The 25,548-nt window shown below is 41.4% G+C and overlaps 1 protein-coding gene across 2 annotated transcripts in view; it reads left to right on the forward strand.

Annotated features, from left to right (window-relative positions):
- Positions 1-25,548, forward strand: part of mnat1 (MNAT1 component of CDK activating kinase) — a 134,373-nt gene that overhangs the window by 69,529 nt on the left and 39,296 nt on the right. Inside the window, exon 8 of one of the 2 annotated variants that reach the window (XM_072271408.1) lies at positions 6,478-7,943. The exons of the other annotated variant lie outside the window; for it this stretch is intronic. Coding sequence (XP_072127509.1) covers positions 6,478-6,604 — 127 coding nt within the window. The 3' untranslated portion in view covers positions 6,605-7,943. Of the gene's footprint in view, positions 1-6,477; positions 7,944-25,548 lie in introns of those variants that run through there. 2 annotated transcript variants of the gene reach the window in all.

Below are 25,548 nucleotides of genomic sequence, written 5' to 3' on the forward strand. Positions count from 1 at the left end.
GAATCAACAAACTCATTCGTAAGGCCCGTGATGTTGTGGGGATGGAACTGGACTCTCTGACTGTGGTGTCTGAAAAGAGGATGCTGTCCAAGTTGCTGTCCAAGTCGTTATGTAGTGGATGGACAATGTCTCCCATCCACTACATAACGTACTGGGTGGGCACAGGAGTACATTCAGCCAGAGACTCATTCCACCGTGATGCAACACAGAGCGTCATAGGAAGTCATTCCTGCCTGTGGCCATCAAACTTTACAACTCCTCCCTTGGAGGGTCAGACACCCTGAGCCAGTAGGCTGGTCCTGGACTTAGTACCTGGCATAATTTACATATTACTATTTAACTATTTATGGTTTTATTACTATTTATTATTTATGGTGCAACTGTAACGAAAACCAATTTCCCCCGGGATCAATAAAGTATGACTATGACTACTACTATATGGACTAGTGATCCAAGTTGTCCTATTCTATTGTGCCTAGTTTGAGGCAAACAACTTACAAATGCGGTAATGGCACCAGCAAAATTGAAAAGACACTTAACTACCATTTGTACAAGTCACAGCCATATGATATGTGAAAGCGCTGATTATTTTAAATGACTATTGGAATCTCAAAGCAAACAGATTAAAGCTTTTGAAAATGAAGTCACAGTCAGTAAAAAGATTCATCAAGTAAGGTATTTAGTATCTTTAAAAGCAAATTCACTCTAGAATGTTTAAAAAACTGTGTGAAAACCTGGGCAAAGAATACACCAATCTTCTGCTACATACAGAAATCTGGTGACTTAGCAGAGGAAAAGTTCTTAACAGGGTGCTTGAGCTGAAAGGGGAATTGCAGGAGTACTTTCAAGAAAATAGTTGGCCAGATTTTGCTAAGTGCTTTGAACATGAAGAATGGCTGCAGACACTGGCGTAATTAACAGACATTCTTCATCATATAAACCAGTTGAGCAAGTTTCTGCAAGGCCTTGGAGAAAATGTTTTGACTTTGAGTGACAAAATTCTTGAATTTAAGAAGAAACTGAATCCTTGGAAAAATTATGCTGCAAAAGGAAATCTTGAAATGTTTCTACTGCTGCTTGGGTTTGAGAGTGAGGAAAGATATCAGAAATTCTCGAGTCTGATTGAAATCCACTTGGAGAACAAAATTGAACAGTATTTTTCTTTCCTTTCCATAAGAACATTAGTTTTGTTCTTACCATAAGACGTATGAGCAGAATTAGGCCATTTGGCCCATCGAGTCTGTTTCTCCATTCAATCATGGCTGTTCCTTTTTTTCCCCCCTCCCTGGCCTTCCCGTTGCCCTTTGATGCTGTGTCCAATCAAGAACCTACAAGCTCTGCCTTAAGTACACCCAGCAACCTGGCCTTCATACCTGCCTATGGTAATGAATTCCACAAGTCGTCACCCTCTGGCTAAAGAAATTTCTCCATATCTCTGTTTTAAAAGGGCGCCCCTCTATCCTGAGGCTGTGCCCTCTTGTCCTAGACTTCTCCACCATGGGAAACATTCTTTCCACATCTACTGTGTCTAGACCTTAAAGCATTCGAAAGGTTTCAATGAGATCCCACCTCATCCTTCTAAATTCCAGTGAGTAGTGACCCAGAGCTATCAAATGATAACCCTTACATTCCCAGAATCATCCTCGTGAACCTCCTCTGAACCCTCTCCAATGCCAACACATCTTTTCTAAGATGAGGAGCCCGAAACTGTTCACAATACTCAAGGTGCTGCCTCACCAGTGCCTTATAAAGCCTCAGCATCACATCCTTGCTCTTGTATTCTAGACCTCTTGAAATGAATGCTAACATGGCATTTGCCTTCCTCACCACCGACTTGATCTGCAAGTTAACCTTTAGGGTGTACTGCATAAGGACTCCCAAGTCCCTTTGCATCTCAGAGTTTTGTATTTTCTCCCTGCTTAGACAATAGTCTGCATATTTATTTCTACTACCAAAGTACATGACCATGCATTTTCCAAAATTGTATTTAATTTGCCACTATCTTGCCTATTCTCCTAATCTGTTGAAGTCCTCCTGCAGCCTACCTGTTTCCTCAATACTACCTGCCCCTCTACCAATCTTTGTATCATCTACAAACTTGGCAACAAAGCCACCTATCCCATCATCTGAATTATTGATATACTGCATAAAAAGATGCAGTCCCAACACCAGTCCCTGCAGAACACCACCAGTCACTGGCAACCAACCAGAAAAGGATCCTTTTATTCCTGCTTGCTACCTCCTACCAATCAGACAATGCGCTAATCATGCCAGTGTCTTTCCTGTAATACCATGGGCTCTTAACTTAGTAAGCAGCCTCATGTGTGGCACCTCATCAGAGGCCTTCTGAAAGTCCAAATATACAACATCCACTGCATCCCCTTTATCTATCCTATTTGTAATCTCCTCAAATAATTCCAACAGGCTCTTCAGGCAATATTTTTCCTTAATGAAATCATGCTGACTTTGTTCTATCTTGTTCTGTGTCACCAAGTACTCCATAGCCTCACCCTTAACAATTGACTCCAACATCTTCCCAACCACTGAGGTCAGGCTAACTGGTCTATACTTTCCTTTCTGTTGCCTCCTTCCATTCTTAAAGAGTGGAGTGACATTTGCAATGTTCCAGTCCTCTGGCACCATGCCAAAGTCCGACGATTGTTGAAAGATCATTACTAATGCCTCCACAATCTCTACCGCTACCTCTTTCAGAACCCTAGGGTGCAGTTCGTCTGGTCTGGGTGACTTGCGTATCCTTGGGTCTTTCAGCTTTTTGAACACCTTCTCCCTTGTAATAGTAACTGCACTCACTTCTCTTCCCTCACACCCTTCAAGACATCTGTGGAAGACACCTGGCACACTGCTAATGTCTTCCACAGTGAAGACTGATACAAAATACTCAATTCAGTTCATCTGCCATCTCCTTGGCCCCCATTATTATTATTCAGCTTCATTTTCTTGCGGTCCAATATCCACTCTCATCTCTCTTTTATTTTTTACATACTTGGAAAAAGCTATTACCATTCACTTTGATATTGTTTGCTAGCTTACTTTCATGTTTCATCTTTTCCATTCTAATAATTCTTTTAGTTGCTCTCTGTAGGGTTTTAAAAGCTTCCCAATCCTCTGCTTTCCCACTAATTTTTGCTTTGTTGTATGCCCTCTCTTTTTCTTTTACATTAGCTTTGACTTCCCTTGTCAGCCACCGTTGTACTATTTTGCCATTTGAGTATTTCTTTGTCTTTGGAATACCTCTATCCTGCACCTTCCTCATTTTTTTAGTAGACTCAATGACAAGCTGCTCTAAAAAGCCATCTCATAAGCATTCAACAAACTCACGCTCTTGAGATCCATTTCCAACCTGATTTTCCCAATTGACCTGTATGGTGAAATCTCCTATGACTATCATAAAATTACCCCTTTGACACACCTTTTCTATTTCCTGTTGTAATCTTTGGTCCACATCCCAGCTACTGTTGGGAGGCATGTATATAACTGCCATCAGGGTCCTTTTACCTTTGCAGTTTCTTAACTCAACCCACAAGGATTCAACATCTTCCGATCCTATGTGACGTCTTTCTACTGATTTGATGCGATTCTTTACCAGCAGAGCCATACCACCCCCTCTGCTGACCCTCCTATCCCTCCGAAACAACGTTTATCCTCAGTATAAGTGTATGACTGGGTGAAAAACCCTTTCTCTGAACCTTCTGTTCAGCCTGAGAACTTCTCTTTGAGAGAAGAGGAAGAACTTTGTGAGCTGCATTCTGATCATGCACTCAAGATGAGATTTATTGACCTGTGCCTGGATAAGTTACGGATTTCTGTGAAAGAAGAGTATCCTTCCATTCATAGGAAAGCAATGAACATTTTTCTGCAGTTTTCAACCTCTTACATGAGTGAGCAAGCTCTTTCTTATTTAACAAGCATTAAGAACAAGGATAGAAATTGTATCATTTCAGTAGAAGGTGATATCCATGTGTACTTACCTCAAGTTCAACCCAGAATTGAGAAATTTATTATGTTTGCCTTATGAGTTTTTAAAATTTATGAAAGAGAAAGAAAGATTAATTTCAAGAAAGGTAATCTAACCTTAACTATCTTTTTTTTTCAAGAAAGGTTTGCTAAAAACTAATTCTCTAGTCAAAAGAGCATTAAGAATTATTTTTAGATTGTTATATCTACAACTTGCTGATCACACTAATGTACTGTGAGGTCTAGGTATAATACTTTTTATGCTTGGTTCCCTGAGACCTGAAAATTATTTCAAGGGTTCCTTCAGGGCAAAAAGGTTGAGAAAGGCTGCTCTAGGTCCAAGGGGTTCTGCAGATGCTCGAAATCCTGAGCAATACACACAAAATGTTGGAGGAACTCAGCAGGTCAAGCAACGTGTCGAGAAATGAATAAACAGTGAACGTTTTGGGTCAAAATCGATGAAGGAAATGAAGTAAAGGGATTAAGTGAGGAGCTTGGAGGGGATAAGTGGGAAAGGTAAAGGACTGGCAAAGAAGAAATCTGATAGAAGGGGAAAGTAGATCATGGAAAAGGAAGGAGGAGAGGCACTGGGGGAAGTGATAGGTCGGTGAGGAGAAGAGAAAAGGTATATGGGGGCCAGAGCGGAGAATTGAAAAAGAAGGGGGGAGGGGGAAAAATTACCCGAGGCTGGAGAAATCGACTTTCATGCCATCAGGTTGGAGGCTACCAAGATGGAATATAAGGTGTGTTGCTCTTCCTACCTGAGAATTGCCTCATAGTGGTCGTAGAGGAGGCCATGGACCAGCATGTTGGAATGGGAATGGGGATTGGAATTTAAATTGTTGGCCTCAGGGAAATCCTGTTTCTGGAGCAAAGGTGCTTGACTCCCCCCATCTATATCGGGTCTCACCAATGTAGAGGAGGCTGTATTGAGAGCACCGGATACAATAGATGACCCCTACATATTTGCAGGTCCTCATCTGGAAGGACTGATGGAGGCCCTGATTGGAGGTGAGTGGGGAGTTGAAAGGGAGGTGTAGCACTTCTTCCACTTACAGGAATAACTGCCAGGAGGGAGATTAGTGGGGAGGGACAAATTGACAAGGGAATCACAGAGGGGGTGATCCCTGTGGAAAGCATAGAATGGTGATAGGTAAAGATGAGCTTGGTGGTACGGTCCCATTGCAGATGGCGGAAGTTGCGGAGAATAATGTGCTGGATGCGAAGACTCATGGGGTGGTAAGTGAGGACAAGTGGAACACTATTCTTGTTAACGTGGCAGGAAGATTGGGTGAGTGCGGATGTTCAGGAAATTGAAGAGATACAGGTGAGGATAGCATCAATGGTGGAGGAAGAGAAACCCCATTGTTTGAAGAAGGAAGACATCTCTGATGTCCTGGAAAGAAAAATGTCATCCTGGGAACAGATGCGGTGGAGGCGAAGGAACTGAGAAAAGGGAATGGCATTTTTACAGGAGGCAGAGTAGGAAGAGCTATCGTCAAGATAGCCATGGGCGTAAGTCAGTTTATGAAAAGTTCAAAGTATGTATACTTTATATAGCCTGGAGATTCATCTCCTTATAGGCAGCCACAAAAAAATGAAACCCAGTAGAATCCATTGAAACAAAAGAAGACTGTTATACCCCCAAGGTGCAGAGGAAAAAAAACATACAAACGATAAAAGCAAACAACACACATCAAAGTTGCTGGTGAACGCAGCAGGCCAGGCAGCATCTGTAGGAAAAGGTGCAGTCGACGTTTCAGGCTGAGACCCTTCGTCAGGACTAACTCTTACTCACTCTTCCTTCAGTTAGTCCTGACGAAGGGTCTCGGCCTGAAACATCGACTGCACCTCTTCCTACAGATGCTGCCTGGCCTGCTGCGTTCACCAGCAACTTTGATGTGTGTTGCTTGAATTTCCAGCATCTGCAGAATTCCTGTTGTTTGCGTTTAAATAAAAGCAAACAAATAGCATTCATGATATGGGTAGACAGTTTGTCTCCAGAGTTGGAGACAGAGATTGGAAATGGGAAAGAGGTGTTCAAAATTATATTCCCTCTTGATTAGTTCCCTTTTTTTTGTTTTGAATCCCTTTTTATAAAATAAAAATAGTTGGCCTGTTCTTCATTTTCTGTACTTACTGAAGACCTCAAATGCCTCTTCAAAGAAATATGTCTCTTCCTCACACACTGATATTCAGTGCATGACCTAATCAGCCAAGGAGGACAGCTATGCTTAATTATGTGAAAATATAAAAGAATTTTGTATATCAAAGATTATTTGTGCAATATCAGTATTTCTATCTGCAGACTATTGCATGCATGGGAATATGGCTCTGATTGGTGCTATTGGAGCATTATGTGGAAAAAATGATCTCAGTCTGAGAATGCAGAAACTGAATTCAAATCCTACTTTGAGATGTGTTTTGTGATATGCGGCCAAATATTGGTTTTGCTGGCGTCTTTTTCTTATCCTAGTTTATATTGCTTTATGCTACTTACAGTGGATTCTGGTTAATTGGACCATTGGTCGATCGGGGCAGCTGCTTATTTGGGACAACTCAAAGAAGAAAAACTAATCGAGAAAATTGTCGGATTCCTTTCATTTATTTGGGACATTATGCCACTTAATTGGGGCAGGAAACTATTGCTGAACAGTTTCTACCTGTGTCATTCACGTGCATTTGTGTGGCTGTTAAAGCTTACAGTTTTTAAATGGTGTCAGTTGCATGTGCTTGTGTTCAATAAGCAGTGACTTTTGTCACTGATAGTTGGTGAGAAATAAGTAGTAAGACAATTTAGAACCGTTTTGTTCACTGTGGTTTCAAGCATTCAGGCATGGAGATGCCAGAAATGGCCGCAAGTGAAAATGAAACTATTTCACTGCTTCAGCAGATTAGGAACTATGACAAGTTTGAAGGTATTGACAGTCATCTTAAAGGTTTTAATAAAAATGAAGATTTGGAGGATACTATCGTCAAAAGCATTGTATGAAAGCAGTCCATTATCTGCATTGATTTTCTTCATTTACAGTCAATCAAAAGAACACTGGATGAATTTCCCTGTCGATAATTATTTGCAACTGTTACAGTTTTATAGTACTGTAATCATATTGGTAGTGTTCTAATTTGTTTTTTATTTCATTTAAGTACACAATTTGTTACTTAGTTTGTCAGTTTTATATCTTTTGAACTATTTCCACAAACCTTAGGCTATTTGGGCAGCCCTTAAACTGGGCCAAAATGTACTGGTTCTGATGTGTCCAAATGAACCGAGATTCTACTGTATTCCTTTATACAGTACTGTAAGGAAGGATACTTGATGCCATCTGTAAAGAAGGAGTTGGGATCCAAAGGAAATATGCATTGTAACCATAGGGAAAGGAAGAAGAAACTCTTATATTTTTTTCCTATGCTCCAATTTTACTTATGCCTTCTTAGAGGACAAGGTCTATATCATTTGAGTCAAAATCAGAATGCAAAGTCCTTGTGAATAATGGTGGTTGTTATTGGATCCAGGACTACATTTATATCGGGTCATTTCTGTAAATACTTGTACGAGGTCTTTCTTTTGTTACATTTAAAATGGCGATTTTGTTATGTTAATCTGGGGAATACGGCTTTGTTGTGTTTTAACGCTGCAGAGAGTTTGCGCTAACAGTTTGTTTTACTTTAAAATGATGATAACAAGGTTCTATTAGCCAGTGGGTGGTTATGTATCGTTTTGTTTTCGGATGCCATGCTGTATGATATGACTGTGGACTGGGTTTTGGCGGGGAGTCGGAGGAGAGACGAGGACGGCGGACATGCGGAGAGGCTCCGGTCGATCACTCAGGGTGGTCCCGAGCCGTGAGTCGACGGAATTCGGGTGGTAATCTGACGTCAAATTGAGCTCCAACGGTATCGCGCGAAGAACTTGGACTTTGATAAGTGTTGGCGCCTTTTTTTTTCCATTACTTTCCTCTCTGTATCAAATGCATATTAATGTCATAGAATTAGTAATATCTATAAAGTGTATTTGTTAAAATTTACTGGGTGTGCTGACTGATGATTGATGTTTGTGATTGATTCGGGCGGCGACTGACCCTGAGAGGAGTGTTGAAGCGGGTGCTGGGCGGGATTTCCCCTAGACATACACGAGCCAATATAACGGAACGTTACATACTCCATGTTAGCGTTTTATTTCATTGAGTACAGATGGTGCAGATGCTGCATACTCTAGCTTAATCATATTTAACAACATTTTACACAAAATTATTAATTTGGCAGAATATTTGTAATTTTTAAATTCCCTTAATTGGAATTGAGATGAAGTTCAGGTAAGCTGTGCTTGTTTAGCAGCTATGGGGTTTATGGGATAATGTTAGAGTTTTATATATGCCAGCTGTTTTTTCATTATAACTAAAGCCAAGCCTTGATTAATACAACAAAATGGGTGGTGCGGGGTTAATGCAGTATTACTGTTCTTCAGTCGAAGCCTTGATACACTTTTCTGACTTTATTTTCAATAATAGAAATTTTAGGACCCTTGGAAACATTAGTAAATAGTTAACTGTCATTAAGACAATTTTGATCAGGAATTTGCACAAAATATATTGATAATATATGGTGAGTGATAAATCTGAGAAATCCTGATCTTGCAGTTTATTTTTCTTAATATTGATGGAATATATTTAGATCCTGGTGTCTATTTGCTTTGGTCCTCCTTGCCACTAGATCACATCCTTACTCTATGAAGGCCACGTCATAGCTGGCGTGCAGAGGCCACCAACATTTAAAGAAATCATGCACAGGCAGTTTTCAGAATACTTCATAGAGTTTCAAACCTGGAATATCAGAAACTTTATGAACAATCCCAAAACTGACTGATCTGAATGCTGCCATGCTGTCAGGAGCCCAAACACTTTGACATCAATATTATTACATTGAATATTACCACACAAATAAACAGTTGGTGGTACGTCTTCTAGTAGAGGGGCCAGCTGGGAAAGGAATGCCTTCTTTATGGAATAAGCTTGCAACTTCATCAAGTTTCCAAAATTATGATCTGTTGGAACCAGAATGCTGTGCATGTCAGTGCAAATATACAAAAACTGGAAGCTTTAGATGATGCCAAGGAAGACTTCTAGTTTAATACTGGTTTAAAAGGAAAAACTGATCCTCCAGAGTAAGAAGTGAAGAGATGCAGTCTCTGGCAAGGAGTGATCAGCGAGGGAAAAAAAAACTCTAATTGGAGCTTTCTCTTAACAAAATACTTGCAGCATTCTTTTTTCTTATAATGAACATTGTATTTCATCAAAGGGACAAGCACAAGACGTGGATTGAAGAGCGTTGGTTATTTAGTGAGATTTGATAAGTTGAACTTGTTTTCCCTGGGATAAAGTAGGCTGAGGGATGACCTGATAAAAATATAGAAGATTATGAGGGCATTGATAGAGTAGATAGTCAAAATCTTTTTCCCATAGTAGGGTATCAAAACAGAAGGCATTATCTTAAGATTAGAGGAAGGAGTTTAAAGGGGTCCTAAGTGTTTTTACACTGAACAGTTGATGTTGGAACCCACTGCTTGAGGAAGTGGTGGAATATGATACATGTACTACAATTAAGAGGCTTAAATACACTTAAATACACAAGGCATGTAGGGTACAGACCTAATGCTACAAATGGGATTAGTGTCGATGGGTAAAATGGACATGATGGGCTGAAAAGTCCATTTCTGTACTCTGTAACCTGACTTCATGACCGTGATCTCTTATGAACCACGAGAAAGCTTTTCTCACATGGTGCTCCCAAACAACCTTTCAACTCCTGAAGTGTGCCTTAGTTGACACCTATGTAGAAACTCATCTTCTTTATCAAGAAGAACCTGGACCAGTTTGATGAGAATGATAAGGAGACTGAGAAGTTAAGCAATAAATACTTAAAAGAAACTAAGCTTTCCTGTATTGGAAGCTCAACCTCTATTCAAGGGCAAATAAACAGCAGTACAGGGATTGATTGAAATAAAAAAAAAACTCTGACCTAATGGCGAAATTATGGGTGGAGAGAGAGCAGAACAGAGGCCTAGGCTCCATCTCATAGCAATGTATTTTTGCAAATCTTTCTGCCACCCCAGTTGACCAGAAGTAGAAGTTCATTTCTCGTTCCAAAGAAGTACAAGGCATGGCAACAGGCAAAATCCTCATTAAATTCTAAAACTAGCAGTAAAGATCTTCAGTCCACAATTTCATTGCCAACAATTTCGAAAGGGAAGATATACTTGGGAATGTCAGAGGTGTTATCATCTTCAAGAATTTCTCTTAATAAAATACTTGCAGCATTCTTTTTTCTTGTAATGAACATCGTATTTCTTCAGAGGGACAAGCACAAGACGTGGATTGAAAAACATTGGTTATTTAGTGAGATTTGATAAGTTGAACTTGTTTTCCCTGGAATAAAGTAGACTGAGGGATGACCTGATAAAAATATAGAAGACTATGAGGGCATTGATAGGGTAGATAGTTTCTACAGACATTTTCTGTAATTTTAGTTTGATGTGATATTGGAAAAGTAGGTAAAATAACCTTCAAAAAGTTTCTAATCTGTAAATATCTGAAAAAAATGTGATTTAGGCAAATTATGTTTATTACACAACTGTTCAAAGGACATGAGACAATTATCCATGAATAAATCACGAAAACATATTATTCCCTTAGTTTTCCGTAAAAGCTTGATCAGTTCTGGATGGTTGAAAGAAAATATTGGATATAATAGGACTTGATAGGATAAATTTATTCAATCCAAAAAATTTACGAAATTGAAACCATATTCGTATTGTATGTTTAATTATTGGATTAATCGTTTGTTTATTCAGTTTAGTGAGTGCAAAGGGAAGCGAAGCCCCTAAAATAGAAGCCAATGAGAACCCCTGTACAGACTCACACTCGAGGTTCACCCATCGTGGACATTGAATTTCATCCAAATCTTGTGTCCAGAACGTTAGGGTATCGAATATTAATTGCCCAATACTAGAATCTAAAATTCGGCTATGCCAAACCGCCATCCTTTTTTGATTTCTGTAAATATTGCTTACTTAATCTAGGATTTTTATTCTGCCATATATATGAAGAAATTTTAGAATCAATAATATCTAAAAAGGACTTAGAGATGAAGATTGGTACCGCCTGAAATAAATACAGAAATTTAGGTAAAATAATCATCTTAATAGCATTGATCGACCAATCAATGATAGGGACAGTGGGGACCATTTAGTAAGCAGTTATTTAACATGATCAATTAAGGGTAAAAAGTTAACTTTAAATAGATCCTTATGCTTCTTAGTAATTTTAACACCTAAATAAGTAAAATAATCAGTAACCAGTGTAAATGGTGATTGTCTATCGATTGGAACTTGCATATTTAATGGAAAAAGCTCACTCTTATTAAAATTCAATTTATAACCAGAAAAACTACTAAACTGAGCGAGTAATAATATTACTACAGGGATGGATTTCTCTGGATTAGAGATGTATAGTAACAGGTCATCTGCATATAATGATGCCTTATGCTTCTCATTCCCATGAATAATGCCAAATACATCGGGTGAATCACGAAGAGTGATTGCCAAGGGTTCCAAGGAATATCAAATAGTAAAGGGCTTAAAGGACGGCCTTGTACCTCAAAAAAGCCTAAAAAAGGGGATCTCTGATTATTAGTAAGTACAGAAGCCAAAGGTATATGATACCATCATTTCAAATAAACTGATTCCTAAGCTCCGGAACCTGGGCCTTAGCACTCAGATCTGCAGCTGGATCTTCAACTTCCTCACAGACAGGACCCAGGCTGTAAAAATAGGGGACAAGCTCTCCTCTACAATCACTCTGAGCACCGGTGCCCCACAAGGCTGTGTACTCAGCTCCCTGCTGTACTCACTGTGCACCCATGATTGTGTAGCCAAGTTTCCATCAAATTCAATATATAAGTTTGCTGATGACACAACAATTGCAGGCCGTACCTTGGGTAATGATGAGTTTGAGTGCAGAGAGGGAATTAAGAAGCTGGTGGCATGGTGCGAAGACAATAACCTATCCCTGAACGTCAGCAAGACGAAAGAATTGGTTGTTGACTTCAGAAGGAGTAGCAGACCGCACGACCCCATTTACATCGGTGGTGCGCAAGTGGAACAGGTCAAAAGCTTTAAGTACCTCGGGGTCAATATCACAAATGACCTGACTTGGTCCAACCAAGCAGAGTTCACTGCCAAGAAGGCCCACCAGTGCCTTTACTTCCTGAGAAAACAAAAGAAATTTGGCCTGGCCCCTAAAACCCTCACTAATTTTTATAGATGCACTGTAGAAAGCATTCTTCTAGGGTGCATCACAACCTGGTATGGAAATTGTCCTGTTCAAGACCGAAAGAAGCTGCAGAAGATCGTGAACATGGTGCAGCACATCACACAAACCAATCTTTCGTCCGTGGACTCACTTTACACTGCACGCTGTCAGAGCAGTGCTGCCAGGATAAACAAGGACACGACCCACCCAGCCAACACACTTTTCATTCCTCTTCTCTCCAGGAGAAGGCTCAGGAGCTTGAAAATTCATACGGCCGGATTTGGGAACAGCTTCTTTCCAACTGTGATAAGACTGCTGAACGGATGCTGACTCGGATCTGGGCCGTACCCTCCAAATATCCGGACCTGCCTCTTGGGTTTTATTTGTACTACCTTACTTCCCACTTTTCTAATTTTCTACTTATGATTTATAATTTAACTTTTTAATATTTACTAATATTAACTATTTTAAATATTTTTAATATTTAATATTTGTAATCCAGGGAGTGGGAAGCGCAGAATATACCCCTTCCCCACACAAAACCACCACGGTGGGCTTCACAGCTGGACAGGTGAGAAGACGGTTGAAACCTCTCAACCCAAGCAAGGCTGCAGGCCCGGATGGTGTCAGTACCAGGGTGCTCAAAGCCTGTGCCCTCAGCTATGTGAAGCACTTCACCATATCTTCAACCTGAGCCTGAGTCTCCAGAGGATTCCTGTGCTGTGGAAGACGTCCTGCCTCGTCCCTGTGCCGAAGACGCTGCGCCCCAACAGCCTCAATGACTACAGACCGGTGGCATTGACCTCCCACATCATGAAGACCCTGGAGAGACTTGTTCTGGAGCTGCTCCGGCCTATGGTTAGGCCAGACTTAGATTCCCTCCAGTTCGCCTACCAACTCCGACTAGGAGTTGAGGATGCCATCGTCTACCTGCTGAACCGTGTCTACGCTCACCTGGACAAGCCAGCGAGCACTGTGAGGGTCATGTTATTTGACTTCTCCAGTGTGTTCAATACCATCCGTCCTGCTCTGCTGGGGGAGAAGCTGACAGCGATGCAGGTGGATGCTTCCCTGTTATCATAGATTATTGATTACCTGACTGGCAGACCACAGTACGTGTGGTTGCAACACTGTGTGTCCAACAGAGTGATCAGCAGCACTGGGGCTCCACAGGGGACTATCTTGTCTCCCTTTCCCTTCACCATTTACACCTTGGACTTTAACTACTGCACAGAGTCTTGTCATCTTCAGAAGTTTTCTGATGACTCTGCCATAGTTGGATGCATCAGCAAGGGAGATGAGGCTGAGTACGGGACTACGGTAGGAAACTTTGTCACATGGTGTGAGCAGAATTATCTGCAGCTTAATGTGAAAAAGAACAAGGAGCTGGTGGTGGACCTGAGGAGGGCTAAGGCACCAGTGACCCCTGTTTCCATCCAGGGGGTCAGTGTGGACATGGTGGAGGATTACAAATACCTGGGGATACGAATTGACAATAAACTGGACTGGTCAAAGAACACTGAGGCTGTCTACAAGAAGGGTCAGAGCCGCCTCTATTTTCTGAGGATACTGAGGTCCTTTAACATCTGCCGGACGATGCTGAGGATGTTCTAGGAGTCTGTGGTGGCCAGTGCCTTCATGTTTGCTGTTGTGTGCTGGGGCAGCAGGCTGAGGGTAGCAGACACCAACAGAATCAACAAACTCATTCGTAAGGCCAGTGATGTTGTGGGGATGGAACTGGACTCTCTGACGGTGGTGTCTGAAAAGAGGATGCTGTCCAAGTTGCATGCCATCTTGGACAATGTCTCCCATCCACTACATAATGTACTGGGTGGGCACAGGAGTACATTCAGCCAGAGACTCATTCCACTGAGATGCAAAACTGAGCGTCATAGGAAGTCATTCCTGCCTGTGGCCATCAAACTTTACAACTCCTCCCTTGGAGGGTCAGACACCCTGAGCCAATAGGCTGGTCCTGGACATTTCCTGGCATAATTTACATATTACTATTTAATTATTTATGGTTTTATATTGCTATATTTGTACTCTATTCTTGGTTGGTGCAACTGTAACAAAAACCAGTTTCCCTGAGGATCAGTCAAGTATGACTATGACTATAAGAATCAAATATCGCTGTGATGATTGTACGTCCTAGTACCAATTGTTTGGTGAGTATAAAGTATATCAATTTAATCCAAGCTATGAATTTTGGGTTAAAATTAAATTTCTTAAGGATGTTAAATAAATATTCCCATTCAAATCTATCAAATGCCTTCTCGGCGTCAAGTGAAATAACACGTTCTGGAGTTTTAGATGAAGGAGTATATACATGTTCATCAACCTCCTAACATTAAAATATGAATAACAATTTTTAATAAATCCTGTCTGGTCGTCAGAGCCAATTTGTGGCGATACATTTTCCAATCTAATTGCTAGTATTTTGGAAAAAATTTTGGAGTCCACATTTAACAAGGATATAGGTCTATATGATGCACATTCAGTGGGGTCTTTACCTTTTTTAGGAATTGAAGAACTAGAGCTTCATAAAAAGATTGTGGTAATTTATTTACAAATAAGGCATCCTTAAAAACTCTATATAACCAAGGAGAAAGTAGACTTGAAAAAGATTTTTAAAATTCTACTGTATACCCATCCAGGCCGGGTGCTTTACCAGAATTAATTAAAGAAATGAAAAATACTATTGATATTTATTAGAAAAATAGGCAAGCCAATATCAGTGTCTTCTTCCAGGCTAACATTTCCAGCATGGAGGCCTTAGTTACTCTGTGTCTGACGAAGGGTCTCGGCCTGAAACGTCGACTGCACCTCTTCCTAGAGATGCTGCCTGGCCTGCTGCGTTCACCAGCAACTTTGATGTGTGTTGCTTGAATTTCCAGCATCTGCAGAATTCCTGTTGTTTGTGTTACTCTGTGTTGGTTGTATTTGGCAGGCTGTGTTGTTTACATGCCTAACACCAGTCTCTTGACACTGTTGTGGGAGGACATTTGGGAAAAGGTTGCAAGAGTGACAGGAAAAAGTTTCTATGATGTTCTCAAAGCTTGAATATGTCCAGTGCTTTCACTGAATTTTGGGAGCCTCTTGTTCCTGACTACTAAAATGAGGGAAATTTGGGCCTCATGGGCCTCATTAGCCATTTCAGGACCCCCCCAAAAAAATGATGTGGGAGCAAATCATTCTTCATTCTGAGGGATTATGTAAGAAGATAATGATTTTGGTATGTGTGGTGAAAAGTTGCTGAAGATAGACATATGGTATTTATCCTCAAAAACTATAGAAAATAATTGGCTGTTTTTCATTGCTGATTATAGCTTCATTTTGCAAGAAGATGTATTGATTGACTTGAAATATCTTGCATATTGATCAAAACAACTTATATTTAGTGCTGCTAAGAGGATTGAATACAATTTTAAAAGTACTACAGTTCAGAAACAAAGTCCAATTTTTTTTTTACCCCATTTATATGTCCGTTGTGCTTGATAGAGAACTAAAAGGGGCTATTGTCCATTCAGTTTTAATATGTTACTAAACTAATACAGTTGGGAACCATTAATATATTTTTAATTGACTTCAGGTTCCAGGTGGCGATTACGCTTGTATCCTTGAGATATAAATTCCTGATATACAGAAACAAGATTTCTTTTGTGTTTGGGAAAACAATCGCACTCAAGGTTTAGGTCTATTGGTTCAGATCTATTGTTTAGGAAAACATCAGTGGTGAAAACAGAGCAGACAGGGACACATCAGGAATTGATCCCAAAAAACGTTTAGTACTGACCTGAAACTGAAAGAATGGGATTCCTGTAATTCATAGGGGAATAGTTGCAAAATTACATCAGTGTAGCATTTTCACATCACCTTAAGGCTTGCTTTCCAATGTTTCCCATTGGAGTTGCTTGTGTAATCTTTCTGCAAGGTTCTGCAACTCTCAATCATGAACTTTGGAGCTATCTGCTCGTTCCCTCTATGCAGCCTCCTTTATCTTTACTTTCAATATCTTAGGGTCATCTTATTAATAATTTTTAGTCTTTCCAAACCTCTGTTAATATCCTTTTTCCTCTTAATTTTCATTGAAGCCCCTTTCTCATTATAGGTATAAGACCATAAGACAAAAAAGCAGAATTAAGCCCATTGAGTCTGCTCCGCCATTCCATCATGGCTGATTTATTATCCCTCTCAACCCCATTCTCCTGCTTTCTCCCCGATTCCTTTGACACACTGATTAATCAATAACCTATCAACGTCAGTTAAATATACCCAATGAATTGGTCTGCATAGCTACCTGTGGCAATGAATTCCACAGATTCATAACCATTTGGCTCAAGAAAACTTTCCTTATCTCTGTTCTAAGTGGATGTTCCTCAATTCTGATGCTGTGCCTACACTCTGAACTATAGGAAACATCCTCTCCACATCCACTCTATCTAGCTCTTTCAATATTTGATAGGTTTCAATGAGATCCCCCTCATTTTTTAGACTCCAGCGTCCAGAGCCGTGAAATGAATAACCCTCTCATTCCTGAGATAATTCTTGTGAACCTCCTCTGGATCCTCTCCAATGCCATCACATAGTTTTTTAGATAAGGGGCCTAAACTGCACATGTCTGACCAATGCTTTATAAAGCTTCAGCATTAAATCCTTGCTTTTTGTGTTCTAGTCCTCCCGAAATGAATGCTAATATTGTATTTGCCTTCCTTACCACTGACTCAACCTTCAAGTTTACATTTAGAGAATCCTGCACGAGGATTCCCAGGTTCCTTGGCATATCTGATTGTTGAATATTCCCCCCACTTAGAAAGTAGTCCATGCCTTTATTCCTTGTGCCTAAGTGGATGACCATGTACTTCCCTACACTATATTCCATCTGCCACTTCTTTACCCATTCCCCCAATTTGTGTAAATCCTTCTGCAGACACCCTGTTTGTTCTACTGATCTTCTTATCATCTGCAACTTGGCCACAAAGCTATCAGTTCTTTCATCCAACTCTTTGATAGTTTAAGTGAAAAGAAGCTGTCTCAACACTGACATCACTAGTCACCGGGAAACATCCAGAAAAGGACCCCTTTATTCCCACTCTGTGCCTCCTGCTAGTTGGTTTCTATCCATGCCAGTACCTTGACTGTAATAAAATGGACATTTATCTTGTTAAGCAGTCTTGTGTGTGGCACCTTGTCAAATGTCTTTTGAAAACCCATATAAACAACACCCACTGATTCTCTTTTGTCTATCCTGCCTGCTGACTTTGGCCCATTTTATCATGTGCCTTCAAGTACTCCAAAACCTCATTCTTAATAATAGACTCCAACATCTTTCCAACCACCGAAGTCAGACTAACTGATTTCCTTTCTTCTGCCTTCCTCCCTTCTTAGGATAATTGAAACATCTTTACTGTATTAAAACAAGCTTTTGTGTGAATAAGTTTATATCTGTCATTCCAATCTCTGAGGTATGTGCTGAGATAGACACAATACTTGCTTCTAATTAAAATAGAACAGTATCAGCATTTATTTAACAGTTTTAAAAAGTATTGATGCGCTGATTATTAGCGTAATTAGATGACACAATGTGCTGATTACTAGTTGGTATGCATTTAAAATTGCAAAATAAGAGTATCTATGCATTTGAATTACATAGCCAGGCAGCTTTTTATCATAATTCAGAAGTGAGATAAGAACTCCTTATTGTCTAGTCAGCTGAGAATGCTTTTAAGAATGTGATGACTAGTAATATTATGCATCAGAAGAATTTATACTGTAGTATGTGTTGAAGGCATCATTTCTGTTCACACTTATTTTTCCATTTGTGTGAATTGCTTACCCAATATTGATAAAAAAAAAATCAGTATGTAGCTTTTAAAATATTCTATCCACAAGCCTGTTTAATTTCACCATTTTCTGGCTTCTCATTCTGCAGCTCTTCTAAACTCCAGCATATCCTTAATTTTGTGGACCTTTCCAAAACCGCTGTCATGATTGCTTCATATTGCATTTAATTTGCTTATTCTCATCTGTAACAAGTGTCTTAGTTCCTGGGTTCCAATAACCTTTTCACCATCTTTGTATTTGCCCGAATGACAGTAGCTGTAACAATACTCAAGAAGTACGTGAGTAGGAGTAGGCCAGTTAGTCCTTCTCTGTCTTTCAATAACATCCTTTTTGATCTGATCAGACCTCTTGATTCCCCTGTAGCTTAATTATGTTTCAGTCATTGCCATAACTATACTCAAAGACTCTGCCTCCAAACTATTCTGGGGGAAGAATTCTAATAGCCACTATCTCTGACAAAACAAGCTCCTCCTCATCATGTCTTAGATAGATGACTTCTATTCTGAAACAATGCCTTCTAGTTCTGGATATCCATGCTTGGGAAAATACCCTGTCAGGATCCACCTTGTCAATCTTCCTCAAAGTCTTGTATATCAATAAAATATTCTACTGAGTATGAATTACAGAAACCTGGTTGCAAGGTAGAGATGACTGAGAATGAAATATCCAAGGGTATCAGGTAATACAGAAAGATAGGCAGGAGGGCAGAGGAGGTGAGGTGGTGCTCTTGATTAGGGATGAGATCAGGGCGATTGTGAGAGACGATATAAGATCTACAGAGCAGAATGTTGAGTCCATCTGGGTAGAGGTTAAGAATAGTAAAGGGAAGAAATCACTGGTGGGTGTTGTCTATAGGCCACCTAATAAAAATATTGCAGTGGCAGAGGTGATTAACCAAGAAATAACTGAGACTTGTAAGAGCAGAACGGCAGTTGTCATGGGGGATTTTAACTTCCACATAGATTGGGTGAATCAGGTTGGTCTAGGAAGACTTGAGGAGGACTTCATAGAATGCATCTGTGATGGCTTTCTTGAGCAGCATGTTAGTGAACCTACAAGGGAAAATGTTATCTTAGATCTAGTCTTGTGCAATGAGACAGGTAAGATTAACAATCTTGTAGTCAGGGATCCTCTTGGAAAGAGTGATCATAGTATGATTGAATTTCGCATACAGATAGAGGATGAAATAGTTAGATCTAAAACTAGTGTATTAAGCTTGAACAAGGGAGACTACAACAGGATGAGGGAGGAGTTGGCTGATGTGGGTTGGGAGCACAGGTTAATTGGTAGGACAGTTGAGGAACAGTGGAATACTTTCAAAGAGGTTTTTGACAGTGCTCAACAAAAGTATATTCCAGTCGCAAATAAATACAGTAAGTATGGGGAGAGCCAGCCTCGGATAACTAAGGAAGTAAAAGATAATATCAAATTAAAAGCTCATGTGTACAAAGTTCCAAGAGTAGTGGGAGACTGGAGGATTGGGAAAACTTTAAAAAGCAACAAAGAGCAACTAAACAAGAAATAAGGAAAGGGAAGAATGAGTATGAAAGTAAATTAGCACAAAATATAAAAACAGATAGCAAAAGTTTTTATAAATATATAAAGCGGAAGAGGGTGGCTAAAGTCAAGGTAGGTCCCTTGGAAGACGAGAAGGGGGAATTGATATTGGGCGATAAGGAGATGGCTGAGGCGTTGAATGACTATTTTGTGTCGGTCTTCACAGTGGAGGGCATGTCTAATATGCCAAAGAAGGATGTTATGGATGAAATGGGAGGTGAGGACCTCGATAAAATCTCTGTCACTAAAGAGATAGTGATGACCAAAATAGAGGGCCTGAAGGTCAATAAGTCCCCTGGTCCTAATGGGATGCATCCCAGGGTGCTGAGGGAATTGGCAGAGGTTAAAATAGACGAGTTGGTAATCATTTATCAAAACTCTGTAGACTCTGGGCAATTCCCGGTGGATTGGAAGACAGCAAATGTCACGCCACTTTTTAAAAAAGGATGTAGGCAAAAGGCGGGCGACTATAGGCCAGTTAGCTTAACATCTGTAGTTGTGAAAATGCTTGAAGCTGTCATTAAGGAAGAAGTAGCGAAACATTTAGAAAGGACTGGTTCCATTAGACAGATGCAGCATGGATTCAGAAAGGGCAGGTCCTATTTGACAAACTTACTGGAGTTCTTTGAGGACATAATGAGTGCAGTGGATAGAGGGGAACAGGTGGATGTCGTATACTTGGATTTCCAGTGGGCGTTCGATAAGATGCCGCACAAGAGGCTTATAAATAAGATACAGATGCATGGAGTCGGAGGAAGTGTATTGGCATGGATAGTGGATTGGTTAACCAATAGAAGGCAGAGAGTTGGTATAAATGGGTGTTTCTCTGGTTGGCAGTCAGTGGTGAGTGGGGTGCTGCAGGGGTCAGTGCTGGGCCCACAGCTGTTTACCATTTACATTGATGATTTGGAAGAGGGGACTGAGTGTAGCATAGCAAAATTTGCTGATGACACTAAACTGAATGGAAAATCAATTTGTATAGAGGGATATAGATAAGTTAAGTGAGTGGGCCAAGGTCTGGCAGATGGAATACAATGTTGGTAAATGCGAGATCATCCACTTTGGAAGGAATAATAGAAGAGCAGATTATTATTTAAATGGTGAAAGATTGCAGCATGCTGTTGTGCAGAGGGACTTGGGAGTGCTTGTTCATGAATTGAAACAAGTTGGCTTGCAGGTACAACAGATTATTAAGAAGGCAAACAGAATGCTGGCCTTCATTGCTAGAGGGATTGAATTCAAGAGCAGGGAGGTCATGCTGCAACTATACAGGGTACTGGTGAGGCGGCACCTGGAGTACTGTGTGCAGTTCTGGTCTCCATACTTGAGGAAGGATATACTGGCTTTGGAGGCAGTGCAAAGGAGGTTCACCAGGTTGATTCCAGAGATGAAGGGGTTAACCTATGAGGAGAGAATGAGTTGCCTGGGACTATACTCTCTGGAGTTCAGAAGAATGAGAGGGGATCTTATAGAAACATACAAAAATTTGAAAGGGATAGATAAGATAGAAGTAGGAAAGTTGTTTCCATTGGTAGGTGAGACTAGAACTAGAGGATATTGCCTCAAGATTCAGGGGAGAAGATTTAGGACGAAGATGAGGAGAAACTTTTTCCCAGCGAGTGGTAAATCTGTGGAATTCTCTGCCCAGGGAAGCTGTTGTGGCTTCTTCACTAAATATATTTAGGATACAGTTAGATAGATTTTTACATGGTAGGTGAATTATGGGTTACGGGGAAAAGGCAGGTATATGGAGCTGAGTTTACGGACAGGTCAGCCATGATCTTGTTGAATGGCGGGGCAGGCTCGATGGGCCGGATGGCCTACTCCTGCTCCTATTTCTTGTGTTCTTATGTAATTCCACCTCTCTTAGTAGGTAATTCCCTTCATCCTAGGAGTCAACGAGTTACCAATGCACTGCTTCCAATATGGAAACCTTAAGATCAGACTTTTTTTAAAAACCGGGTATAATCCCATTGTGTAAACTTCCTTTATTGTAAATGAAATACACCCAGTGGGCACTTTATTAGGTATCTCCTGTACCTAATTAAGTGGCCACTGCATGTAATGTTCATAGTCTTCTACTGGTCTTCTACACGTGTTGTGCATTCAGAGATGCTCCTGCACATCACTGATGTACACATGGTTATTTGAGTTACATTGCCTTCCTGTCAGCTTGAACCCATCTGGCCTTTCTCATTAAAGGGAATTACAGAGGCATGAGAAAGGAACTGGCCAAAGTTGATTGGAAGGGGACCGTAGCAGGGATGATGACAGAATAGTAATAGCTGGTGTTTATGAGAGAAATTTGGAAAGCGCAGGAAAAATACATGCCAAAGATGAAGTAGTATTCTGCAGGGAACCATGGCTGACAAGGGAAGTCAAAGACAGCATAAAAGGCAAAGAGAGGGCATATAGTATAGCAAAAAAAATAGTGGAGGTTAGAGGATTGGAAAGCTTAAAGAAAACAATCAGAAGGCATCTAAAATAATACAAAAGAGGATACAAAAAGTTTTTCAGATATGTGAAGAGTAAAAGAGAGTCGAGCGTGGGTATTGGACCACTGGAAAAATGATGCAGGAAAGGCAATAATGGGGTATAAAGAAATGGCAGACAAATTAATAAGTATTTTGTGCCAGTCTTTACTGTGGAAGACACTAGTAGTATGTCAGAAATTTGAGAATGTCAGGGGCAGAAGTGAGTGTCATTGCAATTGCTAAGAGAAGGTGCTTGGGAAGCTGAAAGATCTGATGGTAGCTAAGTCACCGGGACAGTTGGACTACACCCAAGGATGAATAATAATAATAAATATTGATCACGAGTGGGAAATTCTTTCTTTACAGCAGCAACATTTAAAAACACACTTAGCAGTGTGAAGACTTAACCAGTAATAAATAGAGGATAATAATATACACAATAATAATTTGCCAATGTGCAATAATAATTTACAAAATAATAAAACAGACTATTGTACTATGATGTGTGCTTTCCTGTCGCGCAGAGATGAACTGTTATATATGCTTATTGCCTTTGGTAGGAAAGATTTCCTGCAACGATCCTTGTGACAGCGGAACTGAATGAACCCGAAAGGAGCTGAAAGAGTGCTCTGCTGCTTATTCAGTAGGTCATGGAGAGGATGTACCTGATTGTCCATAATGGATAACAGTTTGTTTAGTGACCTCCTCTCCACCACTAACTTAAAAGAGTCCGGATTGTAGCTAAGGATGGATTCAGCCTTTTTGATGAACTGTCTGAGGCAGAGCGCTCTGTCCTCAGTAAGGGCCTCACCTTTGTTCCCCTTTGCCCACACCACAGCGAGTTCTGCGTTTGTCATGACGTTGAACTCTTCTTTCGTTGGCTCCGTCTTCGAGCCTACTTCTTTGGCAAGGACTCTTCCACCCCCACTGATGGCCCCTTCTCCAACCCTCCTCCTCTTCATGGACACCCCGCTCTGGTCTTCTGCCTGCTCTGGATCTCTTTTATTGCTAACTGCCGACGGGACATCAACCGTCTTGACTTCACCACACCTTGTTCCCATTCCAACCTCACTCTTCCTGAACACTCTGCTCTCCACTCCCTCCGCACTAATCCTAACCTTATTATTAAACCCGCCAATAAGGGGGATGCTGTTGTAGTCTGGCGTACTGACCTCTACCTTGCCGAGGCACAGCGACAACTCGCGGATACCTCCTCTTATTTACCCCTCGATCGTGACCCCACTAAGGAGCACCAGGGCATTGTCTCCCACACCATCACCAACTTTATACGCTCAGGGGATCTCCCATCCACTGCTACCAACCTCATAATTCCCACACCCCGCACTTCCCGTTTCTACCTCCTACCTAAGATCCACAAACCTGCCTGTCCTGGCATACCCATTGTCTCAGCTTGCTCCTGCCCCACTGAACTCGTTTCTGCATACCTCGACACTGTTTTATCCCCCCCTTGTTAATCTCTTCCCACCTATGTTCGTGACACTTCTCACACTCTGAAATTTTTCGATGATTTTAAGTTCCTTGGCCCCCACTGCTTTATTTTCACCGTGGATGTCCAGTCCCTATATACTTCCATCCCCCACCAGGAAGGTCTCAAAGCTCTCCGCTTCTTTTTGGATTCCAGACCTAACCAGTGCCCCTCTACCACCACTGTGCTCCGTCTAGCGGAATTAGTCCTTACTCTTAATAATTTCTCTTTTGGCTCCTCCCACTTCCTCCAAACTGAAGGTGTAGTCATGGGCACCCGTATGGGTCCCAGCTATGCCTGCCTTTTTGTTGGCTTTGTGGAACAATCCATGTTCCAAAACTATATTGGTATCTGTCCCCCACTTTTCCTTTGCTACATCGACGACTGCATTAGCACTGCTTCCTGCACACATGCTGAGCTCGTTGACTTCATTAACTTTGCCTCCAACTTTCACCCTGCCCTCGAGTTTACCTGGTCCATTTCCGACGCCTCCCTCCCCTTTCTGGATCTTTCTGTCTCTATTTCTGGAGATAGCTTATCTATTGAGGTCTACTATAAGCCTACGGACTCTCACAGCTACCTGGACTATTCCTCTTCTCACCCTGTCTCTTGCAAAAATGCCATCCCCTTCTCGCAATTCCTCCGTCTCCGCTGCATCTGCTCTCAGGATGAGGCTTTTCATTCCAGAATGAAGGAGATGTCCTCCTTTTTTAAAGAAAGGGACTTTCCTTCCTCCACCATCAACTCTGCTCTCAAACGCATCTCTCCCATTTCACGCACATCTGCTCTCACACCATCCTCCCGCCACTCCACTAGGAATAGGGTTCCCCTTGTCCTCACTTACCACCCCACTAGCCTCTAACTTCCGCCACTTCCAACGGGATCCCACCACTAAGCACATCTTTCCCTCCCCCCCGCCGTCTGCTTTTCGCAGGGATCGCTCCCTATGCTACTCCCGTGTCCATTCGTCCCCCCACCATCCCTTCCCACCGATATCCCTCCCAGCACTTATGCTAGTAAGCGGAACAAGTGCTACACATGCCCTTACACTTCCTCCCTCACCACCATTCAGGGCCCCAGACAGCCTTTCCAGGTGAGGCGACACTTCACCTGTGAGTCGGCTGGGGTGATGTACTGCGTCCGGTGCTCCCGATGCGACCTTCTCTATATTGGCGAGACCTGAAGCAGGCTGAACACCTACGCTCTGTCCGCCAGAGAAAGCAGGATCTCCCTGTGGCCACACATTTTAATTCCACATCCCATTCCCATTCTGATATGTCTATCCACAACCTCCTCTACTGTCAAGATGAAGCCACACTCAGGTTGGAGGAACAATACCTTATATTCCATCTGGGTAGCCTCCAACCTGATGGCATGAACGTTGACTTCTCTAACTTCTGTTAATGCCCCACCTCCCCTTCGTACCCCATCCGTGATTTATTAATTTTCTCTTTCTCCTGTTTCTCCCTCTGTCCCTCTCACTATACTCCTTGCCCATCCTCTGGGCTTCCCCCCTCCCCCTTTCTTTCTCCCTAGGCCTCCCATCCCATGATCCTCTCATATCCCTTTTGCCAATCAACTGTCCAGCTCTTAGCTCCATCCCTCCCCCTCCTGTCTTCTCCTATCATTTTGGATCTCCCCTCCCCCTCCCACTTTCAAATCTCCTACTATCTCTTCTTTCAGTTAATCCTGACGAAGGGTCTTGGCCCGAAACGTCGACTGTACCTCTTCCTAGAGATGCTGCCTGGCCTGCTGCGTTCACCAGCAACTTTTATGTGTTTCTTGATGAGTTGGTTTAGTTTTTTTGCATCACCAGCACCAATGCTGCTCCCCCAATGTAAAGATTCAAAGCAATCACTACAACAGACTGGTAAAAGATCCCCAACATCCTGCTGCACACATT

The sequence above is a fragment of the Mobula birostris genome, chromosome 1 (genome assembly GCF_030028105.1).
Source record: "Mobula birostris isolate sMobBir1 chromosome 1, sMobBir1.hap1, whole genome shotgun sequence".
In the NCBI taxonomy this organism is placed as follows: domain Eukaryota; kingdom Metazoa; phylum Chordata; class Chondrichthyes; order Myliobatiformes; family Myliobatidae; genus Mobula; species Mobula birostris.